We start from the raw sequence: 25,058 nt of genomic DNA on the forward strand, positions 1-25,058 counted from the left end.
ACTACAATTCGGCCACATTGACCAGGTTCGCATGTAATGACCCAGAGAATACGTTGCAGTTGAATCATGTATTGCTGTTTAGTTATGGGTTGTCATTACATGCAAACCTTACACTGTGGTTTAACTATGGATTGTTAACCATGGATCAGAGCTCACAAACCATAGGTTTTTTGTCGAGGTCATCCATGGTAAACAACTGAATGGGAATGTTTGCTCATCATGTCAATCCCCTCTGATAATAAGCAAAGGTAGGCTAGCTGTTAACTAAACAGATAAGTAGGCTCCCCATGGGTTTTTATACCCTTCCTTCCTCATCCTCCACTGGGTATCTCAGGGATATTATGGCAGGACAGATTTATCTCCTCTCTCCCTGTTGTGAATTTGAGCCATTTCTGCTTTCCGAAATTTTTTGCACTTTACCCTATATTTTTCCTTAAGATCATGAAAGCCAGTTTGACAGATAGCTTTTGTAGTCCCTCTTCTGGCAGCCACTGACAGTCATTTCAAGGTGCCTGAGCAGTGCCTTGACAAGGCTGTCAGTGAATGGCAGAACACTTTTTTTGGCACAAAAAAAACCTTACACCATCTGTGCAAATAAGTTCCTTCTCTGTTAAAAAAAAACAGTTCCATTTGCACAACTGCAGAAGTTTGCAGTTAAGTGACTGCAGGGATTTGAAGCTTTGGCTGGGGCAGTGTCCTAGGAGGGTACTTACTGCCAAGATGCAGCAGGTATAAACCTTGGACATTGTAGAAAAGAAGCTGTAAATACTTCCCCCCTCCTCTGGTTTCTCTTGACAGTGGTCAAAAGTTAAGCTGTCAAGAGGAACAAAATATATGAGTGATTTTACTCACAAAAAGGGGTGGGTATGATTTATACCCCCTTTGCAGCAAAATCTTTTTTTTTACCTTGACAGTCCTCAGGGTGCAGCACAATTTGTACTTCCTGAGACTCTACATACCTGGGAAAATGAACATATTTACTTTTTTTTTAACAAAATAAGTTTTCACATCCTTGACAGTTACTTGTCAAAACTCTGGATTCTCTTTAAAAAGCGTTTTAGCAGGGCAATGGTGAGGGGAGGGTGCTGGACAATAGCAGGATTTAAAAGATTTTGCTGCTCCTGTAGGGCAAGTTGCTAGCTCAGTCCAAGTATGTGCAATGAGGTGAGTGGCCCAGATTCAGATGATACAACAAGCCACTGTGGGGACCACAACCCCTAGAAAAAGTTCAAGTTGTCAGGCTGGCTTGTTGTCATCAAAAGCCCTTTCCAGCTCAAGGCATTTTTGCCCCTTTAACCAGGCAGCCATGTTTACAAACCCTGTTTATCCCTGTCAAAGGTTCTCCTTAAACAAACAAATAGCTTTCAAAAGCACTCACACAAAGGGAGGGGAGATTGTCCATCTTACCTTTCTACAAGAGATAGAGGCCGGGAGAAGTGTGGAAAAGATGGTGGGAACGGAGAATGTGCCACTTTGAAGGGGTTGTCAATGGGAGTCCTTATAAAAAGACTCCAGAAGAAAAAAGGAGGAAAAGCAGTGTCAACAACCCAAAAAGGGGTTGCGAGTGGTGTAGGGAAATCAAGTCAGCAATGAGTGCTCCAAACAGCCTTTCAGGCATCACTGGAGCACCTGTCACCAGCAAGCTCAACAAGAGCTCAGTGCTTCTCTGGAGCCAGGATGGGAATGATCTACCAGGTTCAGACAACAACCCAATATGCTATGAGTCTACCACGCCTTAGAACAAGCCATGGATAGTCAGGGTGCTTGTTGCCCCCCAGATAAACCACTCTGTGAGAAGCAGTCCAAGTTCACACAACACAACAACTCACCAAGGCTACCTACCCACAGTGAGTTGCTATGCCATATGAACCCAGTCACAATTAAACCATAGTGCATACATACATAGTGCATACATAATGAAATGCAACATGACGATGGAGTGAGAGATGGAGTGGGATTTAGTCCAGTAAATCAAAAGCAGCAGGTCAGAAATGGTCTTTTACCATGAGGCTTTGTTCTCGCAGCTTGCCTTCTTTGTCTGTGGGTTGAGACAGCAAAGCGGGCAATAGGACTAGGAACTGATTGGCAGAGTTGTGAAATGCCTGCAAACTAGAAAAGCATTTGTGTTTATGGGTTAGAGATATGAGATTAGCCTTGAAACACAATAGCTAGCTCAGCTCATGCCCTCAAATTCCCCATAGTCTGATCAGTTCAGTTCGTATATAAAGGCAGACATCTACTCAGAGGCAATGTTTGCCATGTCCAATTCTCAAGCTAACTGACAGCACAAGGCTCAAACCAGAGAATGGAAGTCCTTTCAGATGGTGTCCTGGCCCTGTTCATCCATTCTTGCCTGAATTTTGTCTGCTCACCATACTCCTGCACACAGAATATACTAGCATACTTCCCCACATATCCTATCCACCCAGCAAGTTCCTTACCTCTGCTTTTTTCCTCCCTTCTCTTGGTTGAAATCACTGGCAAAGAAGGCTGACATCACAGCAATTAGGTCTATCAGCAGAGTGATGTGCCAGGGTTGCTGTAGGAAGAGACCAAGAGGTATGTGTCCCTGAGGACTTGGTTCTGGCTGGCTGGCAATCCCATGGAAAGAAACAGTAATTCAAAAATTCATCTCTGTTTGGACAGCAAAGGGGACAAGAAAAACTAACTAAAGTCTGAAAGAAGTGGGCTGAATTCTGTGCCAGATTTCAGACTCTCTCCAGATGTAGAGAATCTGCAAAAATACTGTACAGCTAAAGCTATTTTCATGAAAATTTAACAGGCCATGTAGTGCTAAAGGTGAATCAGACAAAGAAACTGGCTTCCTAACAATCTTACACTGAGTTTTAAACACAGTTTTAAAACATGCAGGAACTATCCAAGAAAAGTTCAGATACTACAGAAGCTTCTAGCAGTCAGACTTTATTAGCAGCAGTCAGAAATTATTCATACAACCTCCTTAATAGAAATCCCTGTCCATTGCCCATACATCTTCTTCCTAGCTCCATATAGGACTTTCCTGATTGTATGAGATGCATATTGAACATTTTTTCCGGTGAATGAACACATTCAAAATATATTAAGTCTGGATTAGAGTCCCACAAGGGTAACTAGATACATACATATAAAGTACTGGCTGCTTTCCATCCCAAGTTTCCGACCCTTTAAAATAAAAACTAACCTCTTAAACAGTACCTTTTCCCTACCTGCTTAATGCTGATGCTGTCCAGGATGTTTCCTACTAGCTGCATCAGGAACTGGGTAAGATCTATGTCACTGCAGAAGGTGCACAGCAGCTCAGAGTTACAACGAGTCCCTAACAAGTTGCCAATGACATGGAGGGCAGGACGAAGATGGGAGGCTCCTTCGAGCATTCCCTCGAGGACCTGTACAAGGAGGAGGGATCCATCTACACAAGCTCTTCTCAGTATACAGTCCCATGCCAGAGGCAATGGCATTACCCTTAGACTACTCCTTCACCCACTACAGTGCCCTAACGTTAATCATGCAACACAGTGATTCTACAAGCACTCTATCTTAACAGCATCTCAGTGCCGCCAAGTTGTCCCTCCTCTGCACCTTGTTTTCCCTACAGCACCTTTCACCATGTCAATTCATAAGAATTTTCTTCATCTTTCAAACTTACCCATCAGTCTCTCCATCTGTAGTTCACCTGATGCCTGCAGATACTATTTAAATGGTCCAAACTGCCAAAGAGATATAGCAGTTGAAGGGTTTCACCAATTCCTTCCCCCTTCTCCTTGTAGGATTTCTAGCTCAGCTTCTCAAGGACTAGCCTACAGCATCTACTAAGAGTGTGTTCACAGCCCCACCATACCAATTACCTGCTGGCCAGAATCTTTGAAACATGTGTGGATACGTTGCACAAAGGCAGGGTCTTGTAAAAGGCTCAGTGGGGCACTCAGCTGCATGTGTGCAGGATCTGTGGCATCTATCAGGTATTGCCACTCTTCATCACTATCCATCTCCTAAGGGAGGCAGTGAAGAGCACGATGAACTTGAGACCAAGACCTCCTTTCTGCAATGGCAAAGGATTAGGGTGCCTGGCCATAGGCTTACCTCTGCCTCCAGATCTACAGTATTGATGCTGTGTCTACCTCGTGCTTCTGCTCTGCCGCCTTCTGGCCTCCTCTCAGGGAACTCTTGCTCATAATCATGTGTAATCCGGTTCTCTCTGTCCATGAAGAAGAGGGATGAAAGGCTGAAGCCAGGGTACATGGTAACATGGTATCTCCACCCTCAACATATCCTTATCCTCACCGAGGTGTAGGGGATGGCTCTTTTTGCTCCGATTCTAATCCTATTTCTCCTAGAATAGAATGTCTCTGTCCTCCATTGCTGGGAACTGCCTGATTCTCTTCTCTGGGATCGGTATCCAAAACGTTTGCTTTGTGTGGGTGGCTCTGGACTCCTTCTGTGGTTTCTTCCTTAAGCAAAGTCTTAGATTTCCCCAACCCCTGTAAAAAGAAAAACAGTACAGTGGTACCTTGGCTCACGGACTTAATTCATTCCAGGACTCTGGTCATGACCCAAATTGGTCATGAGCCAAGTCAAATTTCCCCATAAGGGTCAATGTAAATAAGGTTAATCCGTTCTGCAACTATTTTTTTTTTAGTCACAAAAATGTGAAGCAAAGTGACAAAGAACAACAAAGACTGCAGCCATCTCCCCCGCAGCAGTTGTGCGGAGGGGTGGGAGGAGGCAGGTGCAGGTGCACTCAGGCAGGGAACACAGGTGCAATCGCGGCCATCTCTGGCCCCTCGTACAACCGCGATCGCGCCCATGCAGGGAAGGCGGGTGCGCTCGCGATCGTCACCCAATGCAGAGTTCGCGACCTGTGACAAAATTCTTATAAAATTTCTGTTCACGCCCTGATTTGGTCATGAACTGAGGCGTTCATGAGCCACGGTACCACTGAATTTAAAAAGAAAACAGTATCATGGAGCAAGTCCCAGCATCTCACAAGGGACCTTGCCAGGCCACTTACCTTTCTCTGAGCTTCCTGAGCCATTTTCTGCCGTGCCTTCCTCAGGATCTTTGACTGGCCGCTGTGAGGGGCCAATGAGTGTGTCTGTTGCTCTTTCAGAGCCTGCAATTCAGGAGGAAGTTTGCTGGTGAATGGGTTGGCAATGCCTTGATCTGCTGCATCTTCAATCACTGCAAAAGGTGCAAGAGGTTAGTATGCAGGTTTGCCTGGATTGGGTTCTGCAAAGAAAAGCAAGTAAGCACAAAAGCCACACAAGGGAATGGCAGAAAGAATGGGAGCCATTACTCACCAGTTACTCGTCCAGCAATGAAAGGATGATAGAGCAGCTCCGGCCAGGACAAGCGCTGACGAGGGTCCTTCATCAGCAGACCTTGCAAGAAGCTCTATGCAGTGATGAAAGAAGGTTACCTGCATATCCATACTCTCTCCACAGGGTGACAGGGCAACCCACCCTGTGAATAAGCTATGCAGAATGGGTTGTACATAGAACAATAAGGCTCGCCATAGTTTCTGCCCACCCCCACTCCTTCCCCTCAGTCCTCCCACTGGTATCCTAAGGGATTTGGTGGCTGAACTCATCTTGTCTCCTTTCTCCACCCCAATGATGACCCCATTTTGGTTGCCACTGTTATTTTCTCCCTCTTTTTTTTTCTCAGAACCTTTTCTCAAACACGTTATTTTGACAGCTACCAAAATTAAGTGTTCTTGTTTAACCAAGGTTTTGTCAGGCTGTTTTGGGAGATTTCATAAGCACCTTTGGGATATGGCAAAACAACCTAGTTTAGACCTGCCAAAAACCCCTCCATAAACAAATTCCTTTTGTTTTGACTATTGTCATAAGAAAGTGCTTGAAGAAAGTGAGTCAGAGTATTTCCAGAACTTGTCTTTCTGGAAGTCCTAGAGGCACCTGAGCACCTCAAATATACCAACACCCCCTACAAAATATGAAAAGATTTATACATATTTATGCCACCTAAAATACCAATTCTTAAAGGATGGTAGACCAGTGACAGCTACGCCAATGTGCTGCTGGGGCACTTTGGAGGGGCTATTATAGGAAGACCTCACAAAAAGGTTCCACTTTGCAGCCGACCCGAGTGCAAGTTCCTGGTGAGTGTTCCCAGCATTCACAGGGCACTTGTCAGGAACTGAGTGTCACACACTGTGCAAGCAGCACCCTCTTCTGCACCAGCTGCTGCCACTGCCAAAAACAGTGGTTGAGGAAGAAGATTAGTTGCTAGGAATGGCACCTGGTGTACCCATTCATATTGCCCCTCTTCCATGGCTGGTACTGCTGCCACCAGTAGAAGCAGAGAGAAAAGAAGGTGAGTCACCAGAAATGGTGCCTGGGGAGTCTGCTCACAAGGCCCCTCTTTCATGCCCCTCAGCTGCTCTTTGTGCTGTATCTGATGGGGAAGGTTGCTGTTTGTGCAACCAGGAGTCTGGGCGTGTTCATAGACTTCACCTTGGTTCAGCTTGAACCTGACCAAGGACAAGATGAAGTTGGAAGATGCTAGGATGGATGGATTCTGAAAGGGTTTCTCCCAAACTTACTTTATGGTGCATTGGCACCAAACCCAGAGTGATGGGGATGCTAGAAAGAATGAGGCTGGCAGGTTAAAAAAAATGTTATTACGTATGTGGGAAACTGCATGGGGAGTATGCCACAATATAAGCTTTGGAATGGAGTTCAGGTTAAGAACATATTAAATTCTGGTCTAAGAACCTGGAGCTAATTTACATGGCAGAAAAAGTAAACTATCAACAATGACCCTGAGAGTGTTGACTTTGCTAAAGTTTAATGAATGCATAGGGAGTATAACACAATGTAAATGCTATGGATAAGATCAAGATTGGCATGGTGTTTGGAAAATATCAATCTCTGTGGATATCTAGGAGTCTAGAACTAACTCACATGAAGCAGAAAATGTGAGCTGCAACGAAAAACACTGAGTGTGCAGGCTCCACTCCTACATCCCAAAGGCATGGGAAGACACAACGGTGGTAGGGTTCAGGATAACCTCCAGGTAAAGGTTAGGGTCCAGAAAATATCAGTCCCTCAGGATATAGAACACCTTGAAATGAGCTCAGATCAGGCTGAAAAAGTAAGCTAAAACCAAAAAATAAAAACCCTGACCACACTACATTTGCTGAAGCCAAGAAAACTCGTGGAAAGTATATCACAGTGTGACACATACTGTTCTTCCCAGTTTAGGGTTAGGAAAATATCAGTCCCTGTGCACGGAACCAGTTCATATGAAGAAAAAAAGGCAAGCTGCACAGCCTTTGCTGAAGCCTGCAAAAGACATGTGGACTATACCACAGTGTTACACATAGGGTTTGGCACTGGCTAGGGTTAGTGTTCAGAAAATATCCATCCCTGTGCATGTAAAAGGGCCTGGAATCTCTTGTTATGCGAGAGAAGAAGCAAGCTGGCCAGAAAAACCCTGAGCGTTCTTTCTTCACTCCTCATTCGCAAATGCCTGGGGAGATACAACCATGGTAGGGTTGAGTAGAAGCCCCAGCTTAGAGTTAGGGTCACACTTAGTAAAGTGGAAGTAGTACACCTTGGAACGAGCACAGATGAGGCAGAAAAACTGAGCTGATGCCCAAACCTTGTGCATACCGTATCTGCAGGAGCTGATGAAAATTATGGGAAGTATCTCACAGTATAACACAAAGGGTTCTGCTCAACCTAGGGTTGGGTTTTGAAAATATCAGTCCCCATGAATGGATAGGAGCCTGGAATTAGTTCATATGAGGGAGAAAACATGAGCTGGCAAGAAAAACTCTGACTGCACTGTTTACTGAAGCCTGCAAAACACATGGGGACTTTATCAAATATTACATCTAGGACTGAGCTCCAGGTAAGGTTAGCACTAAACTAACAGAAACTATCAGTCCACATGCATGTATAAGCACTTGGAACTTCTTCATAAGGGAGAAAGGGTGAGCTGGCAAAGAAACCCCCAGTGTGCTGCTTTTACTCCTGATTTCCTAGCATGTGGGGAAATAGAATACAGTTAGGGTTCAGGATAAGCTCCAGGTTAGGGATGGGGTTAGGGAAAAATCAGTCACCATGCTTGAAACAAGTCCCAGTGAGTTTGAGAAACCAAGCCCACAAGAAAACCCCCAACTCTGCTTCCTTTGCAGAAGCTGAAAAAACTTATAGGGGGTATATGACACAATGTGATACATAGGGTTCAACTGAAAATAGGTTAGTGTTAGGATTTGGAACCTATCAGTTCCTGTGCATGTGGAAGTGCCTGGAACTAATTCACATGGGGGACAAAAGGGGGCAGCCCCCAACAGAAAGCCTGAGTGTGCTGCCTTTAGTCCTCATTTCTAAATCCATGGGGAGATTGAATAACAGAATTTGGGATAAGCTCCAAGATAGGGTTAAGGTTAGAAAAATATTGGTTCTGGTCTGCAGATACAGGGTTGGAACTAGCTAAGATGAAGCAGGAAAAATAAGATGACAAGATATACCCTGACTGCTCTACTTTTGCTGAAGCCTGTGCAACACATAGGGACTATGCCACATTACACAAAGGCTTTGTCTGAAGATTCTGCCTCAAGTGAACTAGTTTCAGATTCTTATACATGCACAGGGACTGATATTTTCTGAACCTAACTTGAGCAGAACCCTATGTATCATATTGTGACACACCCCATATTAGTGTTGTTGGCTCAGCCGTGGAAGCACAATCAGGATTTTTCTTGACTGTTTGCCTTTTCTGCCTCACATGAGCTAGTTGCAAGCTCTGATACAGTCACAATGACAAAATTCCAGTGCCAATTAAATTGATGAGGCAATCTCTGGACCTCATAAATTTTGCCAGGGCCTGGAGAATGGAAATGAGGCAAAGAATTTAATTTGTTCTGTTGTTTGTGACTAAAGAGACATCCTCGTAAATGCAAGGAGAAGAGGTTAAAAGGGGAAAAGGCCATTTCTAAATTCGTACACCTCTAAGGAATAGCAAGTGAGGGGGTACTAAAACTGTGCTTCAGAAAGCACGTGTTGTTCATAGGTGACAAAAAATGCAAGTTGAGATTTACTGGATTGTATCTATTCCTTAATTCATTCAATATTGACACGTTTAAAATACATCTTCAGATTAAAAACCTGACAGAAGTTCATTTAAAACTAAATTTCTGAATTTCATACATGCAGACCAACAACAGGAGACTCAACAGCATTTTAAGGCATGAGTGTAATAATTCTAAGGGTGAAATCCAATTCATGTTAAGCCAGAAAAAGTTCTGCACCTCTCCCTGTATCACAGATGGGAGTTGGAAGAACTTTTTCTGTCTAAACACACATGGGATTGCACCCTAAATCTGTCAACTTTGCAAGAGAAGAAAGAACCCCAAATACAGGTACATACAGTGCAACAAGATAAACAGAGATGGCTGGATTTAAATATGGAAGGTCACAATGGATAAATCCTAAATCCTTGAATCAAAAACCATTTTAGCTCTGAGCAAGACAACCTATCATCCAAATCTGCTGTGCAGATGAGAATAAGAAAACAATATATAAATCTGCCTTGAGCACCCTTCTGAAATAAAAAGAGGTTAAAAAAATACAAACAGCTACCTTGAAATGGGGACTCATATTTTTAGGCCACTTGATAGGATCCTTGACGATCAGGCTGACCAACTGGAATATGCTGTTAGTGTAGAAGGGTGGCGTCCCAACATACAGCTCATACAAAATACACCCCACTGACCAGAGGTCAGCTGTATGGTCATAGGGCTTCTCTTCCACTAGTTCAGGAGACATGTAAAGTGGCGTGCCTTTGATAGATGTCAACACCATTGTATGAATACTCATTGCACGGGCAAAGCTTTCCAAAAAAGAAGAAAAATTAATTGAGATCTTTCAGTACCAAGGCCTGGAGCTAGTATGGAAAATGAAATCATAAGGCACTTACCCAAAGTCACAGAGCTTGATTATACCCCCTTTTCCCAGTAGGATGTTCTGGGGTTTCATATCCCGGTGCAGGATGCGATGTGAGTGCAGGTAGTAAAGTGCAGAGACCAACTGAGAAGCAATACCCTGTACCTGAGAGAGAAATGGCCAATCTGACACTTAGCAAAGGCCACGTACTACTGGGGAGATGTGCCTCAGATCCAGCATAAAATCTCTATTCTTTTTATTATCTCTGCTGATGTACCTTAACTTTGGATCATAGTTCCTGCCCCAAGAGACACAAACACATGGAACTCAATGGCTGCATTCTCACAACACGACAAGCAATCGTATGTGATTACCATGTCACAAGCTTTTACCTTGATCTACTTGACAATCAAATGGTTTTTACTTTATCATGATCTCCATTCTCCCTGTTCAGTACTCCCACAGTCAGCATGTGGCCCACCACCCACTGCACCGTTAATTCAATCTCAAGGTGCATCACCCTGCCTGTGTCACCTGCCTCTTCCTTACTGGGCCACACACAGGAGGAGGAGGACTGGAGCAGCTCCTGCAGTTGCCACTCTTTCCAGAGGACTGTGGTAGTTCAGTCAAGGTCATTTTGAATCTGTTTCTAAGTTTTCAGAGCAAGCCATTTGCTCTAGTTTTGTATCATCTCCAAATGTGACAAGGATTTCCTCTAGCCCTTCATCTAAGTCACTAGTAAACATACTAAAGAAACCCATGATAAGGACAGAGTCCTGCAACCCCCACTTGAAACATCTATGCAGTTTGATGAGGAACCATTAATGATCTTTCTAAGCTTTTAGCTTACTAATCAACTATAAGTGCACAAGTCAATACTGTCATTTAGCTCATATTTAGCCCAGGTTGCTAACCACAATATCATGGGGAATTTTGTCAACTGCTTTGCTGAAATTAAGATAAATTATATCCACAGCATAAACTAAACGTAAAGAGAAATAAGATAGGCAGCACTAGATTTATTCTTCATAATCTGTGCTGGCTTTGACTAACTAGTGCACTGTTATTACTATCAATATAGATAAGAAATTCACTACATTGAAGGGATTTAGGAATCTACTCAACTGGCACCCCCTGTGCCTTTCAGCAAATGTGCTCCAAATGCACAAATATGCAAGCTTCCAATGCAGTTTGCCTCAATGTGCACAAAAATGTGCATCTAAGAGCAAAGTGCACACAAAATGCATATATTTGAGAAAAGCATGCACAAAAGAGTACTTCTACAATATAAAGTATCTGGACAAAAATGTGAATATTTCAAAAAGTGCAGAAAATGTGTACATTAGAAAAATGTTTATGAATTCTCATATGGCTTTACTTAGTTTTTACAGTGCTAGCATTTATAGAAAATGGATGGAATAGTCTTGATCTGAAAAAATGGACCATCTTGGTAAGACTGAGGTTGACACATCTATCCATCCCAAATCAAGATGCTTGTAGAATTACTACTTTATCATCAGTTCTAGTATTCTTCCTAGTTTCAAGGTCTGTTGTCACCCAGAGACATATTTTTCCACTTTTTAGAGATTGGGATATTTGCCCATCTCCATCTTCTGACAACTCACCTGTTCTTCAGGAGGTACAATTCATGCTAAGTACACAGGAAGCAAGTGCACTGAGTAGCAGGATCTGACCACCCTAACACGCTGATACTCTTTCCTTGCTGAAGTAATTCTCCTGCTTATGCCAGTATCAAATCCCACTCTTTGAGTCACAGTTACCTGCTCCTCAGGTAAGTTTCCATCATCCTCAAGGATCTGGAAGAGCTCCCCTTCAGCATAATCTGTCACTACCACCACCTGAAGCACAAGAGCCAAACCAGAAGTCCAGTCAGAACATTTACATAGTTTGTAGAGAGGGAAATTAAGTTATGACCGAAACTATTTTGGCACTGTTCGAGAGCATCAGAAAGCCACAATTAAGAGAAGAGAGTTCAGCAGGAATGATCACATTGTGATTATATAACTGAGCAAGCTTGCTAAGGAAGGGTCAACACTCTGAGAGGTGGGTGTGCTGGAACATTCCCTGGAGATGCCATTGTGCTGATAGATCTCAACGCATGAATTTCCAGGTATAGTTGCATAAACAAGTAGCCACAGCCAGATTGGATGTATATTTTAGATAGTTCTCCTATTCATAGGTGACTCTTGAATCACCTTTCCTAGGACCTTACTAGTAGAGAACAGGAATGCCATAGACCCTCTAACAGCTTTCAGACTTGCTGCTCCTCAGGGACCTGCACATGGCCAGTGATGCGCACTTTTTTCTACCTCCCACACTTAAAACAGATTCCCAGAAAACACTTCACCTCTTTATCAGTCTCAAAACTGTCAAGCATCTGGACAATGTTAGGGTGATGAAGCCCTCTCATGATCTCAATCTCTCGCTGCAAGTTCTTCAGCTCTTTCTGTGACCGACCCACTTTGGGGATAAACTTCAAAGCCACGATCTGTCAAAGTGTTAAAAGGAAGTTAGGAAAGATGTTGTATGGTACTTTCCCCTCTACCTGCTTTTCTGTCCCTGAAAAATGAATTGTGGAACAAAGCCCACTCTAGCCTTAGACATGTACTTCTTATATCACCAGCTTGCTGAAGGCCACCCTCTCTCTTCTCTTCTGCTCTTACCTGTGCACTGTATTTGCGACGTCCTTTGTACACCTTTCCAAAAGAGCCTTCTCCAATTATCTCCAACACATGATACTGTTCCATGATGGAAATTTGGGGTTGGCAATTGGAGGTTTGCTACCTGAAAGTCCAAAGATGGAAACTAAGTTCTTTTGCTCCCCTCCCGTATCATCCTCTTGCTACCATCCATTCATAACAAATCTTCAGCTATACCTTCCTTTTAATAGCCATCTCCCATCTGTTCTCATCAACTGCTTCACATTTCAAATCACCACATCATCACAAATCATGCTGTACCCCCTCTTATAACAAAGATTTTGTTTCATCATTAGATTCATGTCCGTTGCTGAGAATTAACTGGACCTTTCATAAAGATTCAAACTCCCTTGCCACACAAGCCAGAGTATTCCAGAATAATTTTTCCCAGTCTTGGCTTCACCTTCTCACTGTGATCCTGGCATACAGTACCTTCCCTCACTTTGGTTTTGGAATCCTTCTTCTTGAAAGTTTATTATCCTGCCTCTAGAAATTTGATGGGATTTGGGGATCCAATGTCACTAAAATGCTTTAAAAAGAAAAGACTCTACTACAAAACACTGAAAAGACTTCCACATTTATAAGTTTTCACACTACACCCCTTTGGTGTTAGTCTTTAAGTAGCCAAATCAAATTCCATAGGTGTTCATCACTGTTGAAATTAGAGTGGGGGTCATACTTTCGTAACAGTCCCCGAAATGCTCTTTATAGAAAGCATGGGGGAGGAAGTCAGAAGTTAGTTAATTCACTGAACTGGAATTGCACTGTCGAAACAACAAAAGAAGCTTGTGTGGCACCTTAAGGTACAATCCCATGCATGTTTAGACAGAAAAATGGTTTTACAGCTCCCAGCATCCTGGCTGGGAAATGCTAGGAATTGCAGGATTTGTTTCTGTCGAAGTATGCAAAGGATTATAGCGCAAGATGTCGCAGAAGCTTCTTTTGTCATTTCGATAGTACAATCCTATACAAGACTTCTTGCAAAGAAAACGGTTTTATCCAGTTCAGCGGGGCCTGCAGTCCCCTTCCCGCTTACCTTAAACTCCGCTGAACTCAACAGAATTGGCGCGGGTCGTGTTTAGGGTCCCAGCAGGGCACCGGCTCCATCGGCCACCCAGGCCTCCATTCCACATCCCCTCACCCGGGCTGACGAAAGGATGCGCCGCGTCTGCGGAGTCAGCTGGATGCCGCCGGCGCTGCTGGGGCGGGAGGAGACGACGAGGCTGAAGCGCGGGATCCCAGCCAGTCAGTTAGCTCGCCGTTGGCGCAGGCGCCGGGCGATGGCGTCTCCGCGCGGTTGCCTAGCAATTACCGGCGCCGGAAGCGAGCTTGGCCAGACTCGAGGTGCTTCCGTTTCTGCACAGGCAAGATGGCGGCGGCTGGCGATGTGGAAGAGTCGGAGGAGGCGGTGGATTGGTAAGAGAGTGAATGTGTTGTATTCTTTTGTAGTCTCCGTTTTCCTCGGGGATGGAACTGGATGAGCCTTCTGTACTTTATCCAGGCGTTTTTTGCTCATAGGCTTCATCTTTCCACGCTGGTTGGTTTGTTTTATCTAATCCTCGAAGGGCTTTTGTCGTTGTCGGGTTCTTTCCAGTGTCAGACCTATTTAAAGTAGACCCGTTGAAATAAAAGGACGTACAACTCTATATGTTGTTTGTCACGGCACACCCAGAAGAAGGAGAAAGGTGACAGTTTTTGTCTTTTCACAGAAATGGAACTAGGTGAGCAGGAATCTGTATCCAACCTTAATAACAAGCTTGCTCTGTTCAGTCAGTTCTTTATTTCTCCTTTCCTTGGTCTTTTTGACCAAATCCCCCCCTTTTTTAACAGTTTGAAATCAGTGTTCATTTCTCGCTCAAATCACACATACTGATTCTGAGAACTTATCTCTTCAGCTGCTCTAGCTAATACTCAGCTCTAACTCCATATTTGAAACCATTTTTCTTCATTTATATTATAAACATACTCTGTACAACAACAAAGACGTATTATAGCTCTGTTTCTGCTTGTTTCTCATTGTATAAGACTGTAACTCTTGAATTACGGAATGAAAAGAGACAATTCCTTCTGGTTAACTACCAACTAAGATGGAATTCTAGAAGAGATCTATCACAAATAGATGTGTGTGTGTGTTTTAATTTTTATGAGCAGCAGCAACAACAAATTTACACATTTTGTTGTGCCAGTGTTGACTTTGGAGGCCTTGCTATCCCCCAGTTTTGTTTTGTTTTTTTTTTCCCCTTTCAGCTAAGCATTTAGTGTTTTCTCACTGCAGTTTTTTAATTGGATTGCTACCAGATTTAGGAATGGGCAACATGTTTGTAAATACTAATTATCATGATTTTTCTAATGTTTTTATGTTCCCTGTTGCTTTAAGAGCAGTTTGCATGATAACTGTTAGGAGGAATGTGCTTGCTACAGTAATGCTGTAAAAATGTTGCGCCTCCTGTAGGTTGGTTATGGCAGCTGAATGGATTCCTAATGCAATAAAAACTAGCAATTCCTGAAATAAACCTGGCAGTGAGCAGAAATGCTCATTACCAGAGCAAGTCAACAGAGCTAAAAGCTCCAGTGACTTGCTTCAGTCCAGTCAGGAGCTACTAGTCATATTTTCTGCTAGCTTGGGGGCAGTTTAAGTTACTGTACCTTGTGCTGTTCAGATGGAGAGACTTGGAGAAAACATCACTTTTTTTCTTTTCAGGGCTCTCACTTCAGAGATTGAAGTCTTGGAGTCCATCTATTTGGATGAACTACATGTATCCAAAGGAAATGGCAGGTATTGCAGCATTGTCAAATGCATTTCTGGTTCTCAGATGTAAAGCATGAGTAGGAAAACACTTTTAGCCACATGGCCAACTTCTTTAATGGCTAATCTTCTTAGACCTGTATGCCAATGGTGGAAGGATCAGCCACACAATCATAACTTACCCACACAGAAAGCCTCCTCATAAAGACAATGGAAGACTTTCTGTGCAAGCTGAACAGCTGTGTGGGGCAGGGGGGTAATCACGGGCATAGTGTGATAGGAAGGTCAGCTGTATTCTTGAGGAAGACTTTCTCCTTCCATGTGACACATAGACTTTATATTAAAGTATAATTGTCATATGGGGGCTAGATCAGAATCAAAGGTGCCCTGAACTGGATCCATCTAGAAAGCTACCTGTTTTCCAGTCATGATGTAACAGTCTTGATTACTTCTGTAATTTTCAGAACTTCTATAGACTCATTCTTAGTGTGGAGGGTTCAGATAAATCTCTTTTCTTTATACCATTTTGGAGTTAAATTTCAGAATATTTCTTGTAGACTTTCAGAATATTTGCACTTAATGATTCAAGTTGACCCAGAAGTCTTTGTTACATCTTCTCTTTCCTTCTGATGTTGAATAGCTATATTCTGAATGTCACCTTAGTGAGAACACAGTGTGTTTGTTTGTTTCATTTATTATCCACCAACTTGACCCAAGCAGAATATGCATCAAGGCTGTTATATGCACACTGTAGCTGCCTTTGAATCTGAGAGAAGAAAGAACAATATGGCACCTGCTTCATTCTTTCTGTTCCATTTTTCCCCAGTTAGTGCTCTTATGACCCAGCCTTTCTCCAACCCTAGGTCTGTGCCCTGTGAAATTTCCATCACACTTCATCCAGCAACTGCAGAGGACCAAGACTCTCAGTATGTCTGCTTCACTCTTGTGCTGTCTGTGCCTCCTCAGGTAAAAGCCCCCTGTGGTCTTTCACTATGGCATGTGAATGTGTTGTTCATTTTTACATAGCTTTCTTTTCTTTCTTTCTTAGTATCCAAAAGAAGTGCCAAAGATAGCTATTCTGAATCCTAGAGGGCTCTCTGATGAGCAAATCCAAAAGTAAGTGCACCCTGATAAATTCAGTCTTTCAATTCACTACAAGTGATTGTTTCATCTGTTGCACATTCTTATTTGAAAAATTGTTTCTGACAACTTGCTTTGTCCCTGTACAAGAAATTGTATTATACATTTTTTGCTTTGTTTAGAGCTATCCTATAGAGGAGAGGTGGTCAAGCTGTTTCTGTGTTACTTGTGTTGGGAAGATGAGAAGGAATTTGCATGGCCAGACTGCAAATTGTAGCCATCTATATCAAATGTGCTTTTGAGTTGATAGAGGTTGTGGGCAGGGGGGGATACATTTAAGACCTTTCTGGAAGAAGTTATTGACTGATGAACCAAGAGATAAGGAACTAATATCACGGGAACCCTCTGTGAAGGATATTAGGAGGGTAAGTACTCGGAGGAGGGCTTTCACTGCGGTGGTGCCCAATCTATGGAATGCGCTCCCCAGAGAGGTCCGCCTGGCACCGTCGTTATTCATTTTTCGGTGCCAGGTGAAGACCTTTTTATTTAAATGTCATTTTAATTGTTAATATTATTTATTTATTTAATATCCTTGGCCCGGTCGACTCAAATTATATTATTTTTATATTGTGATTATTTATTGATTGATGTGAGCTGCCCCAAGGCTTCGGTAAGTGGGGCAGCATAGAAGCTTCATTCATTCATTCATTCATTCATAAATAAAATAAAATAAAATAAAATAAAATAAAATATATTTTGAGGCATAAAGACATGCTTGCCTTCATCCAAAACAAAGTCCTCAGTCTCTCTGTTTCTGCACATCTGAGTTTTCATAAACCATAAGTGTCCTGATTCTGAAAAGCCAGGCAATCCCAAGTGCCATTGCAGTTCACCAAATGAGGAAGGAATTGCATTTCAGTCATGGAGTAAGTTGAGTGGAGTCTTGCATTACCAAGGCCACTGGGACACTCATCTTGTGGCAATGGCAATCTGCATGTATGAAGTGACTTCACTCTTCTTGTTCCATAGTAACAGTAGTTTAATCATATGGCACATCTTACAATCATTTTAGCCCTTCAGTTGTCATAATTGGAAGTCGTGGCCCATTAGATTAATTTTGTACCTGTGTGGGCATTCGGTTTGTGACTGCAATTGGCTGATTTAGCTATCCCTTTAAATGTTGCCATCTTATCTCTTCCAACATTGATTTTTACCTTTTTCTCTGACATAATATTTCTTTGCTCCCATTCTAGGATTTCACAAACACTTCAAAGTGTTACTGAAGCCCGACTGGGCACACCTATGTTATATGAGCTAATAGAGGTAAGAGAGAAGACATAGGGAAGAAGTTAGGTCTGATAAGTTGTCCAGACCTATTGGTGGCGGGCTAGTTCTGGCTTGGGCTATTTATGGGTTTAGTGTGATAGACTAATAGACTGCCTCTACCTCTCTTTACAGAAGGGAAAGGAAATTCTTACTGACAACAATGTCCCTCATGGGCAGTGTGTAATTTGCCTGTATGGCTTTCAGGTAAGGGCATACTGGACTGGCATCTCATATATTCAGATCCAGAGAAATTTAAATCACTGATATGAAGAAAATGTGCAATACTACAATGCTGGGGCTCATTCATGAAGAAAGTCAGAATGAGAACCTGTTGGGATATGTATAGTGATCCACTTCTGGCAGGAGAGGGAATCAGATGAGATTTTATAGCTAGAGGCACAAAAAACAAAGTATGTTGGTGTCATAAGGTCTGTTTAATGGTGAGGTATGAAGCATGTTTGGATTTGATGCTATATAATGGCAGAATTAACTTTTGTCCTAAGTTTTCCAGCATGTTTTATCTCAAGCTAAGGAAGTGATTCAGTTTTTCATCTTAATTTTTATGCTGTAACAGTTTTTTGCAAGGTAATTATATCTTGCAAAAGAAGGTAAGTTCTTTGTCAGGGTGTCCACTTCCTGTCTTCCTGAAAATGTGAAATTAAATTAGTTTGCCTTTTTAATAGGAAAAGTTGTGATGCTACAAACTTTGGAACTTAGTGGTGATGGACAAGAAAGCCAACATGATGGTCACTAACAGCCACAGAAAAATATTGTGTATAGGGATGCACAGGCATGCATGCCCAACCTAAGCAGCAATTGGAGGGTTTTGTAGTGTTTCTGATTTTTCAGAATTTTCTGCCAGATAAGACCAGAGATTTAACAGCCTAGCATGTGTTACATGTTCTAAAGTATAGCAGTTTAACTATGCAATTGTCGAGAAGGCATCATTACCAGAGATGAAGGGGCAATTTCAACATCTTGAGAACTAAGGTCACAGGATTCCTGCTCCCTAGCTTCTCAAGGTACTTGCTTGTATATTGTAACAACATTAAAAGAGCATTTCTGTAATACAACATTTCTATAATATCAACAAGAGCATTTCATATACCATAGTTTTCCGTTTATAAGACAATACTTTTTCTTTAAAATATTTACCTAAAAATGGAGGGACATCTTATACACAGAGGGTGGAGAGGAGAACTGCGGGCACACTTGGGGTGGGGGGGAGACTGGCATGATCGTGGGTGTGCGAGGAGGGGAGGTGGGCGTGCAAGGGGAGGCAGCAGGCGCGCACACAACAGCAGCAGCTTGCTTGCTCAGAGATCGGTAAAACTGAGGGAGGGCATCCTATACATGGGGGCGTCTTAATAGTCGGAAAAATACGGTATATTTCAACAGTAATCTTTGCTTCTACCCTGTAAGGTAAGGCAGTCCTACTTGGATGTAAAGTCCATTATGCCTTCTATTCTCATTTATGAGAAGATTGCCAGTTTTACTTTCACCATACTTTAGCATGCATTGATGCACACTCCAGTGTGGCACATTATATGATATTCTGGAGTGCACTGTCCCATCCTCAAGAACAGCTTTTCATAGTCTGTGGAGGTCAAAATTCTGCACTGGGGATGTAATGCAGGGAATCCTTGTACTTGTACATGTAGTATACAGCATGTAACTCTTTGGCTCCAAACTATTATTTACATATTGTAGATGTAGAACTAGAAAATAACACAGAGAGAGCTGTATTCTGAAAAGACACAGTGTTGGACTTAATAACTCAGTGCACAGATCACAGTGGCAAACTGAGTCACTTAATTTGCAGTTTGTGAGGACACATGCTACCTGTGAGCCACTTCAGCATTCTGTAAACAACCTCCAGTTGGCCAGTTTTGTCAGTATGAGCATGACATGTCAACTCAGACCAATGAGTTGCTTAAGGGTTAAACAATGCAGCAGTTAACCTGTGGTTTGTTGTTGGATTAACCACTGAGTTATTTAGGTCCTAAACAACCTTTTAGTCTGAGTTCACATGTCATGCTGACAACTTCCAATTAAACCAAATCAGTTAACTTAGATGCAGCACATTTCCTGGCAAATCACACCATGATTTGCTGCCATGACATGCAAGCTGGCCTATTCATAAAAAATATTTACCTTGCACTGTGCAGGAGAATGAAGCTTTCACTAAAACTCCATGCTACCACTACTTCCATTCACGTTGCCTTGCAAGTTATACAGAGCATATGGAGAAGGAGATTCGTTTACAGAGGAAGGAGAGAACACAGCCATTGACACTTATGCCAACAGAGGTACTGTTCCATTTTCTTTCCATCCCAACAGCTTCTAACTATCTATTGATTTCCCCAGAGATGGTTTCAGAGTCTGCAGCAATCTTTCCAATTGTGACATGTTGACCTATGGAAAAAAATTTCCAGGCTAGATGTCACTTAGTTACCCCATGTCCTTTGTCATGCATACTTTCTCATTTGTAAGTTCTTTTCTCAGTGGTAACAGCACTGTGATCAATAAGCAAAGTCTGAGAAACTGGTTTAAGGATCCTGGGAGATAAACAATACATCTATTCCTGCTCCAGCCATTATTAAAATAATACAGTTCTATAGATGGTCTTAACAGCGGCAGCATGAATGAATAAACAATATGTATGCTCTCTCTGTGAAGGACACATGTCTGATAAGAAAGAGTATGAATGGATCAACAGCTATTCTGCCAATGGTGGGAGGAGGAAAGAATAATTTTGCCTCTGGGCAACAATGCTCTTTTGTATATAAAAGTTATACAAGAAATAGAATTACCTTCTGTCCCCCAGTCTCAACGATTTGTGTGTAAGTTTCTTGGTGATGACTTTCCAAAGTGGAACACTTTACATTAATTTTATGTAAGCTGCTATATTAGGAAGATTTAGAAGTATCTAAGAAGAAAAATTTAATGGCAGACATCTATGCCATGAAATAAAAGTAGCACTCAGGAAACCTTGGTGTTGAGCTCAGACTATAGGAAACAGGTGTGCAACCTCAGGAGGTTTCAGACCTTTTCAGCCCTTGGAGCCCATTTGAGGTGCTGTAGTCTGTGGCATATCCCAAGAAATATTTTAATAAAAAAGTGAAAATAGCATCTGGAGCACCATAGAGCACTAAAGGAGTAAAATTTAGTTTGCTTACAGGCCAAAGTTGACCCTTAGCACTCAATTGCCATTTTTCCATTTAAAAAAAGACAGTTCAGGACCATGTCACAAAGGTCCCATGTGGTCTGTAGGACATCTGTTGCACACATTTGATCTAAGCAGTCCCAGTAACATTGTGTAGTAAGGAGTTTTCCTTTTGCTAATTACTTTGGCCTTGAGTGCTAAAGCACTCAAGATCAGGGCTAATTTATTAGGAAATTGCTACCTTCTAGGGTGGAGTATGCTGGCAGTAATTTAATACTCTATGTTTCAATTTATCTCAAACCTAAGATGCTTGCTGTTGTTAACTTTCCATGTACAGGATATTGAAGTGCAGTGCCCTGTGTGCAGGAAGCCTCTAGTATACAACCTCGCAGTGCTGCAAGCTGCACCACTCCCACAGCAGCCAATGGTGAGAAAGCGTGCAGAAGGAACCTTTGATTTCCCTCTAAACACCTATGTGGTGGTCTCTGTTCCTGCTCCTGATTGGTTAGATGGGTGCTAAAAAAAAGTTGATTTTTCCTCCATCCTAATTGACAGCTGATGAATGAAATCTGACCTGTTTGAAGAAATTGAGGGGCAAAGCATTTGCAATTGTAACACAGAAACAGTCTCTTCCTTGCTCCATCTTCTGGTGCTTTGTGATTCCCATTGCACATTATGTAACAGCTTTAGTTAGGGGTTTAAAAATGGATACTTTGAATTTAGTATCTATGTATGAATGACTGTAATTGTCCACACCTTGTCCTTAGGGGAAAATGGTGTTTCTTGCATACTTTGCTTGCAATGTGGACCCTTCAAAAAGACACATAGCAAACTTGTATTTGTTCATTTATTGTATTTATATTCCACCTTTTCTCTTTAGTGGAACTAAAGGTGGCTCCATGTGGTTCCCAGGTGGTCTCCCCTCCAAGCTCAGGCCATCCGCAGACCTGCTTAGCTTCAACATGGTCAATGCCTTATGTGCCCTCTGACCATACTCTGGGCCAGTTTGGGTAGCCAGAAGGTGTAGTGTAGTGCAGAGCCAGAAGACTATTTTCTTGCTAGTTGCCTGATTACCATAATGGATATTTTCCTATCAGGAGGTGTATCATCCTGACACACAGACATTGCTGCACAGAGAGCAACTGCGCCTAATTTACCAGAGACAACAAGAAAAAGGAGGTATCATTGACCCTGAAGCAGAGAAGAATCGCTACTTCATTAGCTTGCAAAAGGTTAGTGACTATAAAAAGTTACTGAGAGAATATCACAAAAAGTCATATTGAAAGAAGAATGAAGTATCATTTCCACAATAGGTGAAGAAGTAATCTTTCCTGAGAAAGCAGCTGGCAGCTTTTGCTTGCTGACATTGTTCCATATGGAACCACAAGAGAGGGCTTTGATATTTACATCTTAGCAAGTTCCTTAAAGATGTGTTAACTCCTATTTCTAGCAGCATTTTGCAGTAAACTGTGGTGAGGCATTCATTGTAGGAACCAAGCCCATGGATTATTTATTTATTTAAAGTTTTTATATGCTGTCCCCATTGCTACACAGCCTTGGGATAGCTCACAACACAAATAAATAAAACAAATAGAATTACAATTACAATTAAAACTTGGAAACACACTGGCTGCATAATTAAAACTATAAATATTAAAGATTATTAAAATACTGTTTGAATAAAAAGGTCTTGTATTTGTATTTGACATATTTTAGCTCCTTTTGTACATCTTTTCCATTCATAGGCTAGGAATCAAACTGTGTCAAGTCTGTGTGTTTTCTGTACTACATCTTAGCTTCTCTTCTCAGCCTTCAGGTGCCACTGATCATGAGGGTATAACCACTTCTGAAAGCGTCACAGATGCTGAGGAGTTGAAGCCACCAACAGGCACAAAATACACTCAGGAAACTGGAAAGGCTGTTCCAGTGAAGAATGAACCTGAAGAGTCAGGGAGACCACCTATTACCTTACATCACCATAGCAAAAGAGAGAGGACTCGAGAAGAAAATCCATCTTTACGGGGCCCTGGATGGCAACAGCATTACAAGTCACTGGAAATATCAGCAGAAAGTCATCTTCTCACTGCTGAGGGAGAATCCAGAGCCTTCACTGGGAGGTCAAACCGGAGGAAGGGAAGAGGGCAATGGAGCTGTGGGAAATATAACCAAGACTTCCAGAAATCCTGTAATGGAGACCAGGTGTCTTCTTTCACAGATAAAAAAGGGCTGTGTGCCAGTAGCATTTTACATGCCAAAGAGAGAACATATATGAGAGAAGAGAAAAACATTGTGGGGAAATGGGCACCAATGCAGAAGAGTCAAAATGGAGAGGAAGACAATGTGGAGGTTAGCCGTATTGAGCACAGGGGACCTGCCAAGTGGCAAGGTCAACATGCCATGCAGGATAGCAGGCGATGGGAAAAGGCCAAGACCAGAGAACGTGGATCTTATCCTAAAATGCCAAGAGGCCAGGGGCAGTCCAGACCAAACTCAAGGAGACTGCCACATAGCCAAGAGACTGAGGGAGGCTCCTAGCAGGCAGAAGATGTGTTGTGTAGGGCTTTTTCAAGAGAAGAACAGTAACAATTTTGTTTTGCTCTCTAATCAGCCATTGGTTTCTGAAGTATCTTAGGGAAAAGTAGAGCTGTCTTAGAAATTCTCTTCCAGAGCATGGTGGTCTACATCTTGTGAAGTAGTACGAGCATTTAAGCAATATGCATTTTTTGGCGGAACAGAATGCTACTTAGGGACTCGGGCAACAGGGGGCAAAAAATTATAGGCAAACACTATTGGTCATAAGTAAATTGTAGGGTCTTCCAGCAAATCAGTATTGTTGCAGGGAAAAGCCCTTGACTGAATGGGCAGTGTTGAAAATATTCTATTGAACATAACTCTTTTGAAAATACGTAATTAAAGTACCATGGGGAGTACTGGTCTCTCTATTTACTGTCCAGACTATGGGTATGGCTTGCCATATTTCTTATTATTAACATTGTTATTGGTGCTAGACATGGCATGGCAATAGCACTGATAGCTATGAAAACTGTGCACTTGAGTCAGCACCGATTTAGCAACAATTACATTTCAGGTTTGGTTTTGTGCTGTAAAAAGAAAATCCTGTGTTAAACCCTGAAATGCTGTGGCCAAAGGGCATGTTAGGAAGTGGATCTGCTACAAACTCCTTGCAGTGGGTTGAGACTGACTGGCAGTTGATCTTGTATTGTGACTCCCAAATGTGCCCATTCTAGAAGGCCCTTGACAAAAATGCTTGCTCTCCCTATATTGAAGTAGCTGGTTCTTGAAATGAGTCTTTGCTTCAGACCAGCTGATCCAAGATTCTGTCTTGTCAGAAGCTGCTGACCACCCTGGGGTTTTACTTCTTATCAAAGATGTGACTGATACCCACCAGTGATCCACTGACTGTGATAAGTGTCAGTGCTCCTTGCAGGATTTGGACCTTAGTCTAGGACCATGCTTTACCCCCTGTCATAGTCAGTTCAAGTTTATTCTGGTCAGTTTTGGAATTGATGGAATCACATTTCATTTTTTCCCCTTTGTTTCACACACTGGTTCAGGAGCTGTTTTCTGCTGAAGTGAGCAATACTCTTGCACCTGTATATTTCTAGGCTAGTTAATCCCTGCCATTTCTCTTAACAAAATGAGACTTTGCCTTCATGAGTGCTTCTGTTTAGAAGGCCAGTCAGGAAGGTCCTGTATGTGTGCATGTGCACACTGAAAATTGGTGCAAACTTCTCCCCACCAGTGAATTGACATTTGATCATATTTATGGTTCTCCACTCAGTTGTATGAAAGGTTAATATCTTGTACATCTGCAAAGATCACTCATTTTTTCCCACGGGGAGCTTTGCCATCTCATATTTTTCCTTTTGTTGTATAAATATCATCAGTTCATGTAGAGGCTGAAGAGAGGTCATTACTGACGTGTCATGTTGTGTTCATTCCCTCTCTCTTGCACACACACACACATTGGAACAGCCAGGTCCATCAAAGGTTGATAATGAGATTGATCTACCTCTCAGAACTGTGGTTAGATGGAGTTTGTGGTGATGTGATACAAATGTGTATTAAAAGCAATCTGAGTAAACTGG

The 25,058-nt window shown here is 42.3% G+C and overlaps 2 protein-coding genes across 2 annotated transcripts in view; one reads left to right on the forward strand and one right to left on the reverse strand.

Moving 5' to 3' along the window:
* Positions 1-13,781, reverse strand: part of STK36 (serine/threonine kinase 36) — a 28,928-nt gene extending 15,147 nt beyond the window's left edge. The window contains exons 1-14 of the mRNA XM_044438497.1: positions 13,668-13,781; positions 12,596-12,716; positions 12,280-12,420; positions 11,693-11,770; positions 9,946-10,076; positions 9,609-9,858; positions 5,298-5,391; positions 5,009-5,178; positions 4,282-4,478; positions 4,081-4,195; positions 3,846-3,989; positions 3,207-3,386; positions 2,442-2,539; positions 2,004-2,109 (exon numbers count right to left, since the gene is read on the reverse strand). Coding sequence (XP_044294432.1) covers positions 2,004-2,109; positions 2,442-2,539; positions 3,207-3,386; positions 3,846-3,989; positions 4,081-4,195; positions 4,282-4,478; positions 5,009-5,178; positions 5,298-5,391; positions 9,609-9,858; positions 9,946-10,076; positions 11,693-11,770; positions 12,280-12,420; positions 12,596-12,679 — 1,788 coding nt within the window. The 5' untranslated portion in view covers positions 12,680-12,716; positions 13,668-13,781. The remainder of the gene's footprint in view (positions 1-2,003; positions 2,110-2,441; positions 2,540-3,206; positions 3,387-3,845; positions 3,990-4,080; positions 4,196-4,281; positions 4,479-5,008; positions 5,179-5,297; positions 5,392-9,608; positions 9,859-9,945; positions 10,077-11,692; positions 11,771-12,279; positions 12,421-12,595; positions 12,717-13,667) is intronic.
* Positions 13,782-13,978: 197 nt separating this feature from the next.
* RNF25 (ring finger protein 25) lies at positions 13,979-25,058 on the forward strand. Its single transcript, XM_044438412.1, has 10 exons — positions 13,979-14,047; positions 15,333-15,407; positions 16,241-16,343; positions 16,426-16,493; positions 17,711-17,780; positions 17,916-17,987; positions 19,952-20,092; positions 21,287-21,376; positions 22,047-22,181; positions 22,759-25,058. Exons 1-10 carry the CDS (start codon positions 14,001-14,003, stop codon positions 23,482-23,484), a joined length of 1,527 nt encoding a protein of 508 aa, XP_044294347.1. The 5' UTR covers positions 13,979-14,000; the 3' UTR covers positions 23,485-25,058.

This window comes from Varanus komodoensis, unplaced genomic scaffold (genome assembly GCF_004798865.1).
Source record: "Varanus komodoensis strain SLA01 unplaced genomic scaffold, ASM479886v1 scaffold32, whole genome shotgun sequence".
NCBI lineage: Eukaryota > Metazoa > Chordata > Lepidosauria > Squamata > Varanidae > Varanus > Varanus komodoensis.

What these genes read in the sequence shown, in the direction of transcription:
- RNF25 (XM_044438412.1), top strand. Translation starts at nt 14,001, where the DNA reads ATGGCGGCGGCTGGCGATGTGGAAGAGTCGGAGGAGGCGGTGGATTG. An exon ending in GTATCCAAAGGAAATGGCAG is followed by an intron (nt 15,408 to 16,240) that starts GTATTGCAGCAT and finishes CTCCAACCCTAG; the next exon opens with GTCTGTGCCCTGTGAAATTT. An exon ending in TGCTGTCTGTGCCTCCTCAG is followed by an intron (nt 16,344 to 16,425) that starts GTAAAAGCCCCC and finishes TTTCTTTCTTAG; the next exon opens with TATCCAAAAGAAGTGCCAAA.